The sequence below is a fragment of the Oryza sativa genome, chromosome 4, assembly GCF_034140825.1.
Source record: "Oryza sativa Japonica Group chromosome 4, ASM3414082v1".
Lineage (NCBI taxonomy): Eukaryota > Viridiplantae > Streptophyta > Magnoliopsida > Poales > Poaceae > Oryza > Oryza sativa.
In genome coordinates this window covers 23,823,618-23,844,295 of record NC_089038.1, presented here as the reverse complement: position 1 = coordinate 23,844,295, position 20,678 = coordinate 23,823,618, and the positions used below count along the sequence as shown (strand labels likewise).

Genomic DNA, 20,678 nt, shown 5'->3' with positions numbered 1-20,678 from the left:
CTCTTGTGCTTAATTAAGTTAATTGGTCAAACGGATCGCCTCACATGGCAATCTGAGTGTGGACGTACGTGTGGTATGTGCCTACATCTTCGTTTTTCTATTGTGCCCTTTGGAAGTGAAGTGAACTTCTAGATGTTAAAAGTAACATGAAGTTAGGATCGATGAGAGCTCCATCCTCCAATGGCCTTACTAAATGGACCATTTTATCTGTAGGACCTCCTAATAATTAACCCTTGTTAATCAGTCCTACATACTGCCTCTGTGGCTGGCTGGCATTTTAGGTGTCCACACGCTTTTCTCTGTTACTGAAATCTCCATGTTCACAATAGGGCGTGATGTGAATGATACTGCTTTTTTTTTCAGGGAGTAATTAAATACTTAAATCTGCTAATTTCAGCGTTAATTACATTTCTAGCTATATTTTCGAACTAGCACAAAAGATGTGCTACACTCAAAGGTTGTTTGAAATGGCTTCAATCTATATCTATCCCGTCCCAAAATATAACACTGGTACGAAATGAGAATATCTAATACTATTAATCTGGATATGTGTGGCATGTCTAGATTTGTATTTCTAGAATATGTTTTATCCGTACTAAGTTGGTTCCATTTTGGAACCAGTGGAGTACGGTCCTAGTGGAGTATGTATCGTACTGTTCAACCGTCACTACTACTGGATTGATTTTCCTGGACGCTACCCTCTTTTGTTTCCATGTGATTCGTAAGTGGAACCGTACGGAAAAATAGGCGGACCGGCGCCGGGCTATCGCCCGCACGGGAAAATTTCCGTGCGGTCCTCTTAAATGAACCGCACGGGAAAATAAACCGATTTTCCCATGCGGATCTATTAAAAGAGCCGCACCTAAAAATAGTACTCTCTCTTTTTCCTCCTACCCACTTCAAAATTTACCGTTTTTCCGCGCGCCTCGGTCCTCTCTCTCTTTTATCTGGCTGATTCTCTCAGCCCAAAAGTCTCTTCAGCTCCCAAAGTCTTCTCTCTCTTTCTCTCTCTCTCCTCTCAGCCGATTCTCTCTGCACTCACTGCCTCTCAGCGGCGGCGGCGGCCCACGGCGATGGTGGTGCGGTGGTGGCGGCGTGGCGACAGCAACGACGGTGCGGCGGTGGAGGCACGGGATCTGGCGGGCGGCGGCCGTCCCCGCACGGATACGGCGGCGGCGCGGCGACAGCGACGACAGCGCGACGGTGGAGGCGCGGGATCCGGCGGGCGGTGATGACGACGAGGCGGGCGTGGAGGCCGGTGGGAGGCGGGCGTCGACGACGAGGTGGCGGCGGCCGGGAGCGGCGGCATCGCCGCGCCAATCTAGGGTTTTCATTTTTTGTGAAATTTTATTTTATTTTTTTGGATTTTTGTTTTTCACGTGCGGGTGATATAAGCACCCGTATGCGAAAATCGCGATTTTCCCAGACACCACTGGAAAATGGGTATTGTAGTAGTGCGTGGAGCCAGATTTGGATTTGTGAAAAGTTGGATAGGAAACACTCTACTTAGAGAGAAAAGAATAAAAACTAGTAGTAATAGTTGCAACATTTCAGATCAGCTCTGTGATATCTTCTCTTTTTAGAAAGGTTTTAAATTAAGGTCGTACTGACATCTTCTGCTTAACAAGATTAGTGCTAATTAATACACCTTTCACAAAAAATTAAAGGATCAAAGGACCAATATACTAATTAACATTATCATCTCATCCATACCTAAATGATTGCTCAGATCAAATCTAGCTAGTGAGCACATTTTGCCTTACCTTATCCTTTTCGTTAATTACTTGGGACCGGGTAGCTAGATTCATATGCATGGTTTGCTTAACGGCTATCATGATATCATGTGAACACATATGACAAATCAATTAATTAAATAAGTCAAGCATATAGTGCTGTGTTGACTTAGCAAGTTGGATTCACTAGTCACTCTATCCAAGCTAACAGGTTCAATCAGGAGAAGCTAATAATTAACTAAAGTGTATATATATATTCTCATAAGGAAAAAGAAATGGCATGGATGTCTTGAAAGGGAGGAAAGCAGAAACCTTTTTGGTTTTAGTTGACAAGTCGATTCTCAATTAGAGTTTTTTGATACTGCGTCGAGTGATGGTGCGCATCCCCATCGAATTATGCCTAGCATGTTCTGGAAGCAGACGTTCTACTAACGAAAATCAAGCGCCGTACCATTTTATTAACTAGAAGTACTAATTAGTAAGGACGCACTAGTTTTTTTTTTAGAACTTACTAGCTAGCTCTGTTGATTTTTATGAGCCGAATTTTAATTTTGAAAGACAGTCTCTATATATAGGTTTCAATTAAGTTACAAATAATTTAAAAGGTACGGATATATATTAAATGTACTCCTACAACCACAAATATAATGCATTTTAGTTTTTTTAGGAGATTAAGGTTAAGGGAAATGGATATAATGTCTCTCAATAAATGAGAAACAATTAGGAATATAATTAAATAAAAATCAAATGAAGGGTGGTTGAGTGATGCAAGTAGTACTCAAAATTCCTTAAAATTGCAGATAAACCTGTACCCTCAAACTCCATTATATTTGTGGACAGAGGGAGATTTCTTATGATTTCTCCACCATTTGTATCCGCACAGCAAGATTCATGTTCGGACTCCTTCTCCTCTGTCCCCGGTAAACTCCCTGTCTTCTTCGATGTTGGCGACACCCCAACTCTCGCAAAGAACCTATGGATTAGGATTTGAGGTTTCCTAATGTTGGACGAATGGTGGTGGGCGGTTGTGTCGCCATTCAAGCCGCGGGGCTATAGTAGGGCGGTGGAGGATTGTGGTGCATTAGATACGGAGTAGTTAGGAGACGAAGGTGGCGTGGCGTCTTCGACAGCCGCACGGCTTGGGGAGGAGGACAACCAATGGGGCTGAGGAGCAGCGTGTTGGGTAGTGGAGGCAGTTGTGTTGGAGGAGGCGAGGTTACCTCACTTGTGGCCTCACATCGCTAATAGGAGGGAGACAAAAGGAAAAGATTCATGTGCTTAGAGCATCTCCAACAGTCTCTCCATCCCACTCTTCAAGCCAAAATTTAGCAACTTTAAATGACCGACTCCAACAGCCTCTTCATCTTACTCTCCAAGCCATACGGATGGCCAAACTCTTTCCCTCATTTGCCAAACTTTACCAGCCTATCCTACTTGCAATATGTGGGTCCCACCACCTCTTATTCACTTTTCCTTCATTCGGGAGCAACGTGGCTAAGGGGGAGAGCTGGTGGCCGTCAGCAAAAGCCCCGGGATGGCGAGATCTCTGGCGACCCGACAAAGGTGTGGTACCCGATCCCCTCGGAGTAGTGAGCCGGCAGTGAGATCTCCGAAGGCAGCGACGCCTTGCAGGAGAAGCCGGAGAAGAAGTGACGCTTTGAATGACCACCATTGTTGTTCATCGGCCTAACGCCGTCGTCGCCCCTGCCGCACAAGCCCCGTCCGCCCAAATCCACACCACCGTCGTCTTCCCTAATCCGCGTCACCGCTGTTCACTCGAATCCATGTCACCGTCCCCTGTCCACATGCGGCATCCACCACCTATGCCCAAGATGACAAGGACGGTGGTGGCAACAGCGACCAATGGCACCACGCGGCCTCCACCGCCACCAACCTCGTGCGGATTCGGCTAGTGGCTCAGCAGAGAAGAGAAGAGAGGAGAGGGTGAAGAAGAAGGGGTTAAATAGTAGAGAGGCTGATAGGTGGGACCCACATTTAGATTGGATAGTACATAAAAAAGAGTCCGTTAGAGTGAAATGCAAATTAGACTATTCATTTGCGATTCTTGACTCTTATACGAGGCTGTTGGAGGTTCTTATACGATTCTGGACGTGTTCTGACTTATGGGTCATCAAGGGAGGGATTTTTCTTGCGATTGCTACGTAGCCAGTCTTTTACCGGACAGTGTATCAGGTGCATCACAATAGAATGAGACAATGAATAGTATCACAAGAAACTGCATGTTTCATGCAATGCATGCTGTGTCCGGAGCCGGCCAGCAGCTAGCCATGGATTCTTTCTTTGCGAGCACTCCATGAACAACTGTACTGCAGCACCTGTGTCCTGAAACCAGCGTGGTCACGCAAAGGCGTGTCCATGTGAAAAGGCAGCATAACTGAACTGGAAGTTTGGAAGAAAAAAAATGTCATATTCTTTTCCTTTTCTTTTTCTTTCTTTAAGGAAGAAAATGCCATCTTCTTTAAGCCTGACCTGGAGAGGCAGGCATATGTCGTCACTTGTCAAAGGAGAAAAAATCACACGGCTTCAGCCTCGGCCGATGAACGAGAGGACAGTGCCACATGCCAGTTCTTCAGACCTGCAGACACAGCACCGAACTGGCACATAAACGTCCAAAATTTTAGCTAACAACTTTTATGGTCATAGGAAATGGATCCTGTGAATCACCCCTAGACATGACAGGGACATGTTTAATCAACGCCAAAATCGTTATCGTTAGAACTCCTTTAATAGGGAGAAAAACATATGAATTTTGAAGGATTTTAATTCTATAGAAAATTTTTACGAATGTTTTTGAATTAAATGATTAAATCATATCCAATCCATTAAAATTCATATGGAATGAGTAATACTATAGAGATTTTAAAGGAAACTTAGCAAAAGATTAAAGCTCTGGCCAGGCTCTGGGAAAATTCTCTTTGAGTCTATCTCATCCGATTCCTGTGTGTTTCTTACGGTTCAATCAAACTATCATTCACGTGTTTTTCTTGTATTTTATACTTTCATTCAAATTAAATTTCCACGTTTTTCTATTGCTTTGTTTTTTTATTCCTACTATTCAAACTGTCCTTTAATTTCCATCAGATCCGTCGATAATCCGACTGTGACACGCACTCAGTCGATCGATCTCTTCCGCGTCTTCCACGGTTCCACCCACCCGAATACCCGATCGTTCGATCAATCAACCTCGACCCGCATGCTGAAATCGCTAATGGCAGCGCAACACATCGCTCTCGTCAGATCGGCACGGGCGGTGGGAAATTATCGATCGGGAAAAAAAAGGCGACGCACTTTTTCCTCCCTCTCGCGTACGTACGGTCCTGATTAATTTTGGGTCCACGCGCGAGAGTGCCAGCAGCTAGCTAGGCAGGCAGGCAGCGAGATCACCTAGCTACGGCCGCGTTGGTTTGGGCTAATCCACGTTTAATAACGTGAGTACGTTTTATGCTAAAATTTTATATGGTTAAAATGTTTCCTTAAAAAAATCAAATAAATATATTTTAAAAGTTTACACTAAATAATAATTTATTAATCATATGCTAATAGCATACTGCATGGTATTTCGTACAACTAATTACTTCATCCATCCCATAATATAGTACCCCCTTTATTGGATGAGACATATATCTTACTACTAATAATCTAAAAAGTCCTATATTTAAATTTGTAGTAACACGTTTCGCCTGATCCTAGGTTAGACCGAGGAACAATTGCAAAGTCACGTTCAACTTATATGGTGCACAGGAGCCTATCTAAAGCCAAGAATTCTCACTTTAAAAGCATTGGAATGCACAATGTTAGATTGAAGTTTCCTAGGTTTCCAATCAATGGTAATGCACCACCTTAGTTTTGATGTTAGCTAGCTCTAATCCTAACTGATACACCCGTACGACTTCCACGCATCAAACCACTAATTTTTTTTTAAACCCCGCGGGGTGTATTTGTATTAAAGAAGAGAGAAACACTGTACAATAGCCGGATAGGCTAGGATTTTACAAAAAGAGGAAAAAAGGAAGGTGGGCAAGGTGAGGTGTAGCTACAAAGAGAGACGTCGGGTTTTATGACTAGATTGATTACATATTGTCGGTTGCACTTCTATTGTTGCTTGGCATTAAGCATTGGATACCCTTTGCCCCAGCTGCGCGCCATAACCAGATCTCGTCAGTCACTCTATCGATGGTTTCGTGCAAACCGCTGAATTAACCGGCCGGCCGGCCGGGGCGGGCGTGTGCCGCGGCGATCCATGCGCGCGCGCGTCTCGGGAGAGAGTACCCGTGTCCCGCGCCCACCCCGCCACCGCGCTCGCGCCACCCAACCCAACCCACACGGGCCACACCCACCCCACCAAACCAAACAAACCAAACCCAGCGTACGTCCAGCGATGGTGGCGGCGCGCAAAAGCGGCCGCGGGCGAGGAGGGCGCGGCCGCGGGCGCGCGTAGCCAACTAGCCATCATGCCAGCCTCGTGACCGCGCGCGAGCTAGCAAAGCTGTTCCCCGTGCCGTGCGCGGGCCGTTGCATCATGCGTGCGTGCGTGCGCGCGCGCGGTGGTGGTGGCCGGTGGACTCTGGTGAGGTGCAGCTGCCCTGCACCCGGCCGCACGGCCTCACCTGCATCTGCAGCGGCATGCGACGCGCGAAGCCCTTTTTTTTTCAGGAGCCTTTTCTCTAGTCGCCGCACCACTAACGACTGCTACTCGATTAGGGGCATGCAGCCATATACTGCTGCTGCTCTGCTGAACTCAGACTCTCACTGCACTTCTCCCATCCGTCCATCCATCCATCGATATTCGATCACCAATAGTAAGAGCAGGTATAATAGCATATCGAGAAGAAAATAGAAGAGAGAAGAAAGCGGTACAGATTTGTAACCGGTTGCAACACGGACTCCAAAACATTATGTGTGCATGAGAGGTAGGACCGGATATTAATGGTGTAGTATATTTTTATAGTTAAGTATTGTATGAATGGGCTATTATATTAGCTATAGTTGTTTTGGAGCCAATAATTGGCTACACTATTAAACTTGCTCTAAGTAGTGTACCACACCACTCTTACCCTCCCCTTTTTTTTTGCCTTTTTCTTTCTTTCCTTTTCTTTTGGATTAATTGCTTGGTCCACAAAGGAAATTAAGATTGTTGGTGTCCTCCCAATCTAGCTAGCTTCAATTCTACAGCAGTAGCTAGTACATCTAAGGTGTAGCGGTGTAGGTTGGTGAATAATGGTGGTGGTGGCCGTGCAGGAACAGTTCCTTAATTAGGCGGGCAACAAACAGATCAATGGCTGGTAGTTCGTACGCGATCGATCAGATGTAGAGAGGAAACTGCCTTACATGAGTACACATCTTTGTCCCGGCGATCGGAAGAATTAAAGGACGGATCGGGTCGAGTACTCAAGTCTATTGCCCGCGCGCGCGAGAGAGATCGATCGATCGATCAAACGCACACACCTATCGCTATGTGTCATGACGTACGACGGTTGGTGTAGTATATGAGGACGAAGTATGTCACGGACGGGTAATCGTGTTAAACCGTAAGAAACCGTGTACAATTTTAAAAAAATTAAATTACTATTAAAATTTTAGTGTGGTTACGGTGGTTTTAAAATTTATCATGTCTTAATGGTATAAACGTGAGTACCATAGTAACTCTGTATATGGTTATTGTCAGTTTTGTAAACCTGATGTCATGAATGATGCATGTGTACCACAGATTGGTTGTCACAATGTCACGTACGTGTGTGATTTCGTATATACGTGCGCAACGTTAACACCCATCCGCATGCGCTTCCGTGTCAAAAAAGGTCTAGCTAGCTAGCAACGTGACAACTGATGACGAGGTGTGTCCAGTGCGTATGCAAGACTACTAAAAAAATTACAAGTTCGAATCGCACGTAGTGGAGGTTGCTAGGTTATTTACCAATTGGACTATGCCAAAAAAGAATGACAAAGCTGATAGGTACTGAAAATTACGTGGCGAGGTAACAAAAGAACCACGTAAACCATACGTTTCCACTGTATATTGGAATATTTCAACTTTCTGAACCTTGAAAAATATACTACTTCTTTCGTAAAAAAAATCATCACATAATGTGATATATCTTAGTATTATAAATTTATATAATTCTTATCCCGATTCATAGATTCGTAGTATTAGAATATATCACATCATAACTATCTAGTAGACTTTTATTCCAAATGTGCACCTAAGTTTCCAACGCCAAAAAGAAAGAAAAAGTATTCATTTTCTTAGTTTCTTCCCCCAAATCAATATCTATTAATTCTGATTTCTGTACATATATTAATTTGATCATTCCTCTCATAGAAAAGTATGTAATTACCATATATTTTATTGTATTTTGGTTACCACTAAAGGTATACTTTAAGTATTACTTATCATTTTACATATTTACACGATATATATAATAGGAATGATCAAAGCATATATTAATTCAAAAGTTGACAATGCCATCTGTATTTAAAACCAGGAGGAAATTATTAACACACAAAATTGTATGGATATGCATGCTTCCTTGTCCAACAGCTGCTATCAGCTCCATGCTTGCACTTGTATTATGCCAATGGCCCACAGCACCATCGATCCTGCAGGCATGCTTGCGCCAATTTCTGCCTTTTGAGGTGTTGCCTGCCGTGCCAAAGTGCCAATCAACTCGCCCTCAACTTGCACAGACCAGGGCAGCTCAGCTCGCCCTAGCTAGAACTTAGATCTACCCCTCTGCTGTCCCCGCAAGAGGGGAAAAGGATCTACTGTTTCTAGAGTAGTGCCTTGCTTTGCCCTGTGGCTCTCAATGGGATTATTCCTATTTCCAAAAGAAACAGGAGGGGGGCAGTAGTCGTAGTAGGTTCTTTTCTGCTTTCAAAAGAAAAATTATTGATCCTTTGGTCTCCTACATTACTCCACGCGATGTATATTCTTCGATGGAAAAATGATGATCGTTGCAAAAGTATTTTTAGTTCGAATCTTAATTATGTCTAAACTGTATTTTTTGCGGGGAATTTCTGAACTGTATTTAGCGTGGGATATTTTATCCTGGTTTATAGTGGTACGTTATAACCACCAACAATAAATAATGTTACAGCTCTCTATGTTTTCTCGATTGTTGTGGTGATTTTTCAATCTTCTGAACCCCTCAGTTCCAAAATACTAAAGCATCCTTATTTTAAGAGAAAAAACATTCGTAACCTTGTACTAATAATTATATATATGCTTGATTTGTCATGTATGTGATGTCATTATATATTTGAATGTATTATTATATTATATTAATTTTATAGCGTTGACAATATGGAGTATATAACAAACTAATGATCAAAATATAATGTTGCGAACTATGTAAAGATCTTATACATCTTATATTTCAAGACGGTCCAGTAGTATTTTTTTAGCATATATAATAGGTCATATGAGAAAAAAACGGAGCTATTTTCACCAATAAGCAGAAACAAGCACTGAATTGGGACAGTTCCAATTTCCAGATAGAACAGCACACATGCAGGGAGAAATAGATCATCTCTACTGTCTACACCATGGACACACATGGCAATCACCCAAAAAAAAAAAAACCCTGCATCCCTGAAAGAGGGAACCAGGGAGCCTGCCCTTGTAGGCTGGAACACACATCAGAAAACCAAGCTGGGAGCATGGCATGATGCCCTGCATCATGGCGAGCCATCTGAGGTCAAACAGATGAGTCCAGAGAAAGCGCAAATGCTGTTTCATCGTTGCCACTCCATAGTGGCCTCGGCAGCAGCCAATCATCCAAGTTTACATGCACCACCGCTCTCTCCCTTCTTGCTTCTGCCTCTTGCCTAGAGGTGCACAAGTCAATGGCATCATTTCCTCTCAACCCTTTCTTTTTGGCCCCCAGAAAAGGGCCTCCTTGTCCTTGGGGGCACCACAAAATGATTTCTGGAATTAATAATTTACTTATATGTGATCGTCTCTGATGTCCTAGTATGATACTCTGTCCGTCCATAAGTTTAACTATTTAGAGTCAACTAATTTGATCAACGGTATTTTGAATAATATAAATATTTAGCATCAATGATATATCATTTGATTTGTAGTCGAAATTACTATAGTAATATTTTACATTGAAATATATATTCACTTTGGCATTTCTTAAAAAAAAGTTTGTCAAAGTTGTAATATCGTTATGCTAGTTATCGGAGAAAAAAAATAAGTTGGTGGATTTTATAAGTGACTATGAGTATAGAAGGGGGGAGACATTTGCCCCCCTTTTGTAAAAGAACATTTCACCGGGAAAACTAGTGGTAGTTTCAACATTGCAGACTAAATAAGAAGCTTGATGGCATATTCGGAAAAGAGGCAAAGTCAATGGCATATATTCCTAGAACTATCCATATATAATAGATTCTCTCTCCTTTTTTCTATTGAAATGACATGTCACTTGTATGTATGCTCTAGTTTTCATCTAGAGTTCAGTGTATATTGTATTCTCATTACCATGACAGATTGTGTTTAGTAGATAAACGTACTTGGTTTGTATGTCACTGAAAGAGGCGTTTATAGTTTCAAAAGGAGGAATTCAAAAGCAAAATCAAGTACAACTCTTTCCAAACCTATTGCTCCTACATATTGACAAGTGGACTGCACATAATGAGGACATATATAATATCAATTGATATAAAGAGGCGTCTCATAACACTTATTTTACTTACAAGAATGAGAGAAAAAAATAGAAAAAAAAGAAGGGTTGCGCATAAGACATGAAGGAAAAAAAAGAGTGGTATTAAACGCCATAGCGCCGTCTCTTTTTCATGTTGCTTCTATATATTAGATTTATAGTGTAAAATATATAACGATGATAGTCGCTTTAACCGTTGTACATATGTGTTCTAACGGTATTATAGTTAGATAGCGACATTGGGTACGGAATATCTATTTTTCTCACTTTTTTTTGTCCTATTCAGACAAATCAATTTCATTTAACCCCCATTTTAAATGAAAAATTACAGAAAATCTACAACAAATTATGGGAGAAAACCTCTCTAAACTCACATATGAATGAGGATTTTTTTCCATCTTTCTAAAAATCTTTAACGGTGCTCCCCCTGATGTAACCTAGAGCTAGAAACACGTACAAGGATTATTTGTAAATCGATCACACTTGTTAAGCTACCACTAGTGTATTTTTCTTCAATTTATCCTAGGGTAAATTGAAGCATGGTGGATCCTGTGTGTGTAATAAATTGGGGTCCATAGAGGTAGTTTAGGCTTTAGAATACTTCAATGCCGCCGAGCTGTCTCCTCCTCCCGGCTCGGCTGGGCACTTCTCCGGCTAAATTAATGCCTTCTTTTCTTTGACCTCTTCTCAGCCATTCACCAACCACACCCTGGCCTTATCTGTAATCACTAATACACATTCTTTATTTGCATTAACCCATGGTTTCTGAAAGACTGAGACGCATCAGCTGAAAGGATTTGTTCCCGGTACAGAAGTACAGCAAATCTTGTACTAACAATATTCAGTGCAAGTATTAGTGGTACTATTAGTTGGAGTCGATGTCATATGCTATGTTTTCTTATGATGCTATCTTACCATGATTCTAGATGAGATCGTGTGACGGTAAAGGTATTTAATACCTTTCTGAAAATTCAGAGATCGCCTTCTTGATATCTTTCGGTTTCAGTGTTGTTCTGAAAGGGAGATCTTGACAGATGCCACTCCTCGGCTGGTCCAAGTCTTGGGATATTTCATATTTGATGGATCACCTTTTTGGTGTATTTTGTTGAGATTATGCCATCAATACGTAGTTAGCTTGTCCCTTGATGTGGCAATGTATAACGTAGAGTATAACTGACGCCATTGCTATCAATGCACTTGTATCTTATGGATTTCTTACTGATGAAATGCTATCAATTCTCTTCTATCTCCAGGATTCAGCACTTAATTGTCCTCCCTGTTTTGCAGTGTACACCTGAGAAAACACTAGTAGTATACAAATCATTTCCAAGAGAGATAAAAAAAATCACTTCTTGTAAATCATTTCCAAATGAGCTTAAGAAATTGTTGCTCTTGAAACAAATCAAGGAAATGGCACACGCTATCTTCAGATAATGTTGTTTCCAAAACAATGGTATACCCGCGAAAATCTCGTGTCCAAGCAAGGCATACTATAAGCATATAGGTACTGCACCGGATCCAAATCCCCCAAGTGAATTGAGATCCAGTGCAGTCCTAACTGTGACTGCAAGTTAGGAACTGCACATCATCTCAGCCATCCATTTTTTCAATGAACGGTCTAGATCTGATACTACAGTGTTGATGCTACAGTAGTTCTACAGTTTTTTCAGATGTGAACAGTACTTCGTAGATTTTGGATCCTTGATTTGCATCAAAAGGTCCTAGTGTGACTGCTTATGTTGCAGTCACACTAGGTACTGCACCGGATCCAAATCCATCCCAGGTAGTATCATTTTCATAAAACCCTTTCAATGTTTATGAATTTAAAAAACATCCTTTTGAATAATCCATCTCCATGAGAATGCCAAGGGTCTGTTCAGATTGTAACCAAAATAAACTTTATCAAATTTTAGCAATGCTAAAATTTTGGCAAGATGATAATATAACCAAAATTTTGACAGGATTTCTTATGTATTTACCAAATTTAGCAATAAACTAAATGTAGATTTTTTTTGATAACTTTACCCAAAAATAAAATAATTAAAAATAACATCAATCTGAACAGCCCTCAGAATTGTAAACGAAGGCACTAGGATGAAAATAGTCCCACAAAACTCCATCCAAAGGGGCATTGTTTGTTGCTACCTAGAGGGATGCATCTGCAAATATGGGGAAATCACATGCCCCTTTCTGTAAAAACGCCCCATGAAAATTTATTGCACTGAGCTGCCTCTTCATGCCGCTTATTAAAGTCTCCACCCTCCGCCCGGGAAATCCTTTTTAATATATTTCGAGAATTTTTTTGGTTCTCGGGCTCGCCGCGGACGCGATCCCACTCCTCCTCTCCTCGCCGGCCTGGCCTCCCGCTGCTCCCGGCGATTCTCCCGGAAACTTTTTTTTTTCGCTCGACGCGGTGAAGTGAAGTGAATTGCCGGTGCTATCCGGGGAGGGAGAGAAAGAGAGAGAAGTGAACTCAGGTCAGTTCTTGATCCTTCTCCTTTTTCATCTTCTTCTTCCTCGTCTCGTCGTTTTCTTGGTTTGGTTTTGGTTTTCTCGGTGTTGGTTGTTTTCCTTCGCCGCCCATGGCGGCTGATGGCTGCTAGAGTGGCTATCTTGTTCGTGTTCGTGTTCCCCTGTTTTTTCTCTGCTGTTTTTTTCCCTTATCGATTCTTTTGATGAATTTCGGTATGAACTGATGAGACGGATTGTGGAATTTTTTTACATCAGCGGTTTGGTTGATTAGAGTTTCATCTTCCATTCGCCAACGGCAAGAGCAACAAAAAAAGATTATAAAATTTTCTCAAAGTCGTCGTCTTCTTCTCCTCCTACTGCTACTGTCTTACTGCTCCCGTTTACTACTCCCCATGGCGACACCATCTGATGCGCGCAGTTAAAGCCTGCGTCAGAGTTCTTCCGCCGCCGACGCCGAGATCGGTGCAAAGGCCGCTGATTTCGCCCGTCGTCGATCCCCTCGCTCCCCTTTCGTGACAGAGAAGGGAACAGAAAAAGAAAAAAAAGAAGAGAGATCCTTTGCTTCGTCTAGTAAAGCTTGCTGCGTTTTGCATACCTGTCGGTCTCTGCTCTGCTCTGCTCTGCTCCGCCGTGTAAAAAAAAGAAGGAAAAAAAAAACTTGTGGTTTCAGTTAGCCTTGTACTGCTCTGTAGCAGAGTCTCTAGTAGTGGTGGTCTTGTTCGGTGTTCGTGCTGTGTTCTGTACCTATGTGCGTTTGGTGAGACAGACTGGTCGTCACTCGTCACACAATTTCGCCTTTGCTCATCAGAAACCTTTTTTTTTTCTTTTTCTAGCATTGTGTTTTGTGAGATTGGTTTGTTTCTTCCTTCTTATTTTTTTTTTATCTTCCTCTCTTTTGGGGTGTACTGTCTTCTCGTATAAAGGTTTGTGTAAAGTGGGTGGTTTTATCAGGATGCTGGGGGGCTTTTCTCTCTAGAGGGAATCTGGTTTACGCAAAGCACGGCATTTGTTTGTCGATAGATGGACATCGGCATTAGCGTCTGTGTGTTGTTTTCTTTTTAATGTAATCTGGATGCCGGATGCCGGATGCAATGCATTGACTCTTGATTGATTTTTTTTTATTTTTTGGCAGGAAATAAGCAGCTCTATTTTCAAGGAAATTGTTTGAGGCATGACTAGGACTTAAGCACACAATGCAGATCATGAAGATTGGTAAGGGAATCTCTCACCTATCAATCTTCTGCTACCTTATAGGAGTATTTTGTATCTGTATGACATTGGCTTAGCTGTAGAAATTAAGCACGGTGATTGCTTGGTTTGTAGGATATTCCAGAGATTGGTTTGCTTTGAACGTAACATTACTATTCATCATTCATCAACAGAAGATTAAAGATGATACACAGTTTGTGCGGCTTTAAAGAGCTGATCTTATTTCTACGGTGTAGCTTCTAGTCTTTACAGTTGCATTATCTCACACTATGGCGTTGGGATATGTTCTGAGGTGAATTTGGACTTGTGGAGATTAATGCCCTCATAAGAATTAGTAGATGATTCATTTTATGAAATCTTGTTTTGTAAATGAAAAATGTATTCGTTCAGTGACTTGCTGTGACAGATGTCTTTATTGATAGGTATGATATGGATCAGTACTGACTACTGACGGCTGCATTATCCATCCATTTCATTTAAATTCTCATTCATCAAATTGACTTGATTGTGACCCAAAATAAATGATTTGATTTGTTGAACCTTGATATGTTTGGTAGGAAGATTGTCAATTTCATCCCAAAATTAACGTTTTGGGTTGTTATTTATTACGTTCTTTCAATAATACCAACAACCCCTTACTTAACCAACAAGACAGCTTTGTCTCTATCACAGTTATGTTCCACCTTTATGATGCAGTAAGATGGTTGAGTCAGTCACAGCCAAAAGAATCCGTGTTTGCAAATGAGTAAAAATGACAGTACAACTGAAATGAAAGAGAAATGACAGCAGAAGTAACCAGGTTCTCTTTTGCTCATTCCATTGTAAAAAGGTCTCCTTTTCAAAAATTTTTTGGAAAAAAGTCTCATCACTTAGACATCAAGTATAGTTTTAGTTACTGTTTGACTGTCTAAATCAGAACTAATCAATGGTGAGAATTGTACATGTTGCTATGTTGTGAAATCATGTTCTTCTCTGTTCACTCTCTCAACGGTTGATGATTTTGATGTATGCTTGCAGATGATGGAAGGCCTTACCATAGTAATGTTTTTCATGAGCTTGTATCCAATGGCGGCCCTAAAGTAGATGGAGAAATTGAAAGAGAAACTAAACAACATATTTTGCTTGATACAATGGTACAACAAACCAATCCATCAGAATATAGTTTTATGAAGGCCGGGCAACAAAATGTAGATAAAGCCATCCAGATACGGCCTGAGGATGTTTCTTATGACAAGGATGTTGTGGAAATCAAATTGCCAGATATAATGGTCTCTTCTAATTATGGCGTTCAGTTTGTTAAGGATGTCTGCATTGATGAGGGAGTACTTGCTGATCAGAAGGCTATAGCAGAAAAGGTGTCACTGAACCTGAATTCTTCAAAGGGAGATACAAATGGTATTCGGATAAAAGAAACAGCAGATGAACCTGCAAAATCTGTTAATGATTTAAAATCGCAAATAGTTGTCCTGCCCGAAGCATGTGTTACTGATGGGGATACTGTGGAACAAAATCATCCTTGCAAATTGCATGATCTCGAAGGCAACAGTAGTGTAGATGGATTGACTGTTGTAAATGTTGAGAAATCGACGCCCAAACAATTAGTAAGTAATGACAATGCAGAATATTGCCAACAAATGGGTGCAGATGTTTCTGAGAGCAGTGAAAATCATGGGCCAAATCTCAATGGAGAACCAGTTGATCAGGTAAACTGCAACTTACAGTATTACAGACACTTAGAAAATCATCAATATGTTTGTCACATTAGTTCTTAAAACTCATTGTTGCCATCAGCATGCATCGTCATTGATTGGATTTCATCTTTATTATGATAAGACTATATGTTCTTTTGGTTCTGTAGTCTATATTTGAGTTTTTTTGATTCAAAATATGAGTTTGCACACTGAATGATGATCTTTTTAGCATTCATATGACTTCTCTCCACAATTGGACCACTAAATATGATACTCTTATTACAGGTTCCATCAAATGATTCCCATGAAACTGGAGCTAGTATTGCATCTGCGATCACTAACGTCAATGGTTTATCAGTTGAGTCAACTGCTGATGGCCACTCTGGGGTGGTGACTGAAGATGGTGTTTCTGGTGTGGCACTAAATAAGACAGAAATCAACCAAATTAATCACTATAATCCCTTCATCGCATATGGATCATTAGAGGACACGTGGGAACCCAAGTACTCCCTACCTACAATTGTTGATGATGTTTATTCAGTGCCCTGTCCTGTCGAAAAGACAGACAGTTTTAGTGATATCGTCTATGGTGCACTGCGAGGATTTAATTTTCTTGAAACTGGTGAATCCATTGCAGAAGACAGTACATTAGATTCTGTTGTAGAAAATTCAAGTATGACTGATGTCCAAGCATCTGAAGAAAAAGATGAAGCAAGAAGTGATGACATTTTGAGTGATGAGAGAAAAATTCCTGTTGATCAGAGAAGTCCTGTTGAAAATTCAGACAGTTTGAGTGATCCTGTTGACAGGGCACTTAGTTCTACTGAAACAGATGGAGCGAGAAATGAAGACAGTAGATTAGACTCTACTGAAGCAAGTCCAAGTAGGTCGTATGTCCAACCTTCGGAAGATAGAAATGATCAGGTGGATAATTTCGTTTATGGAATTAGAACTGATGCAGCACATGGGACGAGTTCAGGTACATCTCCGTTAACTGGTAAGACAGAGCCTATTGATGCGAAAAGTGAGAATGATCCAAAATGCGAGATCGATAGTGTCCAAGACGGACATGATTTCAACCCAAGAGAAGCAAACGATGGCACAAATATAAGTGAGGACAACAAAGATAGTAAGAGTTCCACACGGCAAACAGGACCAGTAACTGAACAAAATGAACCTGACAGTGCAAAGATGACAATGCAAACAGAACCTGTAGCTCAACGGAATGAACCTGACAGTGCAAAAGTGACCATGCAAACAGAATCTGTAGCTCAACCAAATGAAGCTGACAGTGCAAAAGTAACAGCTCGAAATGTTATCCGCAATCCCTTTGAGTCAAGTTTTTCTGGACCTAGCATTATATCAGGTCCACTAACACCATCAGGTCATATACCTTATTCTGGAAACATTTCTCTTCGATCGGATAGCAGCACAACAAGTACTCGGTCCTTCGCATTTCCAGTGTAAGTGAAGATGCACTTCAATTAAATTTTCTCAGAGTAGAGTAGCTCCCTTGCCTGCATTGCTATTGCTTTTTATAACAGTCATGCTGCCACCCCTCTATTTCAAAGGAAAATGGACGGCCTTTTTCTTTGAGATCAGGAAAATAGCCAACTGTGAATGGATCGTACTGTATATTCTGTGGACCTTTCTGAAAAAGAAAACCATTACTTAATATGTTTTCTTACACATTTGTGTGCATTTCCTCTCCTCTGTTAGTTTCACATAAATTTTCCACCCAATCTGTTCCATTAATTGGAATCATTCATTTGCCTGCACAAGAAAACTCTTGAGGTAAATAGTATATGGCCATGTTGGGGAGTTTTTAGCTGCTACAGCTTCTCCCGGAATTTCTAGCTCCCCCAAACAGTACAGATTGTCACTCAGATTCTAGGAATCTATAGCTATAGAATCTAGAAAAGGAACTAGAAGTCAGAAGCTAGGAAACATAGGTTTTCTAGGAAGGCAACCTTATAGGGAGGTTGTCACTCTTCCCCTCCTATCTCTATAAGCAGCTTCAAAGTTCTCTTCACATCCAAATGGTGTCATCTGCTTATTCTTTTTATCTAAACACAGCAGACTGAGATCTTAGCTGGAAAAGCAGATTAACCATTGAATTATTTTCTCTTTGGCCAATCCACATAACATTCAGAATTTATGCTTCCCATATACTCCATGAAGCTAATGGATCAAGCTCCTCCTTTTCTTTCTCAATTTTTCAGGCTACAGACAGAGTGGAACAGCAGCCCTGTGAAGATGGCGAAAGCGGACCGCAGGCGCTTGAGACGGGACCGAGGTTGGGGTTATAGAATCCTCTGCTGTAAATTCTGAATCTGCATGCTCCCGCATATCTTTTCTTTTTGAGATCAGCTCTTCGCGTCGCGCCCCTGAGCTCGTCGTGGTAGCCGTGTTAAATTCATTCAAAATGTTGCTCATTTCTCCCCTTTCCCCACCACCCCTCCTCTTGCTGCCCCCCTCCCTCCATGTCCTGCTCTCTCTTTTTTTTACTCATCTATAGCAGGTTAATGGCTTGTCTGGATTCGGTAGTGGCTTGTAATTTGCATTGAGAGTGAGAAATGAAGGTATACTTGGTGAAAAGTATTGTAGCTGATGAGCATCCCTGGAGACTGTAAAACTGAAACTGGACTGTGTTACCCTGTTCAGAAGAACACAAATCGCCATAGTCTGTAACTCTCTCTCTCTGTGACCATGTGAGCAAGGCAGGAGGCACAAAAAGATGCATGTAAATCACTAAGCCTGTGACATAATATCTGCAAGCTAAAACTGCAAACCTGACACACTGGTGCACATTTATGTATGTTACAGGGTGAAGCTAGCTAAAAGCTTTAGCTAGCACCAAGCATGAGCATCATCAGGGACAAAACTGCCCAGTTTCAGACTGTTTGTTCATGGCTCTCTGACTCTCAGGGCTAACAAATGACGCCCCAGCTTGGATGCTATACTAAACCAAAGGCTGTTATTCCATAGGAGTAACTACACTATCCTGCCTGCTAATTTGCTAACTAAAAGAGCAGCTCTAGTAATAACTGTATGTACTACCTATGTGTGTCAGTTCAGATCTTTCAGAGGAGCTATAGCTAAGCTACGCTACACTACACTACGAATATGCAGCTGAAGCTTAGTTAGGGCAGGTCCTCCTCCTCCAGCGACGGCTCGCCGTTGTTGATCGGCGAGCGGCGGCGCGCCTTGGACGCGTAGTCCCTCTTCAGCATCTCGTGCATCCTGGCGACCTCGTCGCGGTGGTGCTTCGCCCACGCCGACGCGCGCATCTCCACCGTACTCCTGCTGCTTGCCGCCGCTCGCCGCCGCCGCCCGCCGCCGCCGCGGTTACTTGCACCGGAGCTAGCTGGCCTCCTCTGCACTGCTCCGCTCGCCGGGGTGGGCTCCTGCAAGCATTCGTCCAGAAAATGCAAAAAGTTCAGTAGGATCGATGAGTACAGCGTACAGATGCGATGCCTACTAGAAAATCAAGATATTGAGGCATATATATATATGTGTGTGTGTGTGTGTGTGTTCACTGACCACATGTCCCGATCTGATGCTGATGGCACTAGAACTGTCAGTAGCCTTCAGCACAGCAACTGCAGGAACAATCAGCACAGGATCGACGGATTATTAGCAAACGATATAGCTAGGACACATGGGTTTATTAGCTCATGAGAGAATGAAGATTGAACTCACCATGGCGAGCATGGGCAACGGGAAGGTGAAGAAGAGGCAACAACAGCAAGGAGATGATCAGCAGGGCAACCGCAAGAAGATTAGCTGCGCTAGTCCTTCTGCTGCTCATGGCGAAATTAACTTATAATCTCTTCTCTCTTTCTGACTTCGATCTCTCTATACGATCGATACGAAATCTTGTACGTACTCTTGTTAGTATGAAGACGGATAGGGGAGAGGATGCAGTGTTGGGGGTTGTAGGCCTTTTATAGAAGAAGATATACAGTGCAAATGCATTGCAGGTTTAGCTAGCTAGCTTAGCTATAGGGTTCATAACTTGATATGCAGTCAAACTGTCAAAGCAAGGCCTAAAGACATCTCTTCTAACCCGTACATCTGTCATGGTTTTGTTTACCAAGCCCTAGGAATAGTTTAACCCATGGTCCTGATTATGCCTGGAGGTAAGTATCAACCATTATTTTCTGAACATATATATACAAGGCTACACCCACCAAAGTATCCAAGAGTGCATTATATTGTATATTCTGCACTTGCTCTGCATCATTTCTGAATACCTGTGCAAAACATCATCATGTGGGAAAACAAAACGATGGAAGTATTGTTCTCTCTCGTTGAAGTATCGCTACCCAAAAAAAAAGCAAAGCCTTGTCGATCGTACGTTTAAAAGCTTCGATGGGCGCGGCAAATCATGGAGCGGGATGATTCTTCAGTCTTCACAGCTTCAGTGGTCGACGTGTCACTCTGGCAGCTAATTAACCCCTTTTGATGCAAATTAACGTCGGTTGGCCATGGTGGTAATTAACATGCTACCCATCGAAAAGCTGCCGTGTTGATTCATGCGTACGTGCATGCCGATCGACGGACACTGTGGAGTACCTGTGAAAATTGCATCGTGCGTATTATCGATCGGATTCAGATAAAAATGCCCGGAAAAGATCAGGCGTTAATTAGCCACTTAACTGAGAAAATGATGAGGTCCGCTCCGCATGCCAGATTGCAGATTGATTTCCGGTAGCATCAGATATCTACCTAATTACCTATCAGAGGACTCAGACCACGGTTATATTACCACTTGATTACTTGGGTTCTCTTTGTATTTTTCTTTTTCAACCTGCTTGCCCGCCCTGCAGTTGGTGAGGTGGGGATTGATCAAGATACCCCACCTTCAAAGTCACAAGTCACTGACA

The 20,678-nt window shown here is 42.0% G+C and overlaps 2 protein-coding genes across 3 annotated transcripts; one reads left to right on the top strand and one right to left on the bottom strand.

Annotated features, from left to right (window-relative positions):
• Positions 1-12,699: 12,699 nt before the first annotated feature.
• On the top strand, positions 12,700-18,480 carry LOC4336100 (uncharacterized). 2 transcript variants are annotated; one of them, XM_015781476.3, is made up of 6 exons: positions 12,700-12,894; positions 14,022-14,101; positions 14,213-14,390; positions 15,116-15,801; positions 16,075-17,252; positions 18,012-18,480. In XM_015781476.3, the coding sequence occupies exons 4-6, from the start codon at positions 15,229-15,231 to the stop codon at positions 18,118-18,120; spliced, it is 1,860 nt and encodes a 619-aa protein (XP_015636962.1). In that variant the 5' UTR covers positions 12,700-12,894; positions 14,022-14,101; positions 14,213-14,390; positions 15,116-15,228; the 3' UTR covers positions 18,121-18,480. The 2 variants fall into 2 exon arrangements, with proteins under 2 accessions (XP_015636962.1, XP_015636961.1); XM_015781475.3 differs by lacking the exon at positions 14,213-14,390.
• A 35-nt stretch (positions 18,481-18,515) lies between these two features.
• Positions 18,516-19,809, bottom strand: LOC4336099 (uncharacterized). The gene is made up of 3 exons (XM_015781479.3): positions 19,492-19,809; positions 19,333-19,391; positions 18,516-19,196 (listed from the first exon to the last, which is right to left on the bottom strand). Exons 1-3 carry the CDS (start codon positions 19,598-19,600, stop codon positions 18,933-18,935), a joined length of 432 nt encoding a protein of 143 aa, XP_015636965.1. The 5' UTR covers positions 19,601-19,809; the 3' UTR covers positions 18,516-18,932.
• Positions 19,810-20,678: the final 869 nt, after the last annotated feature.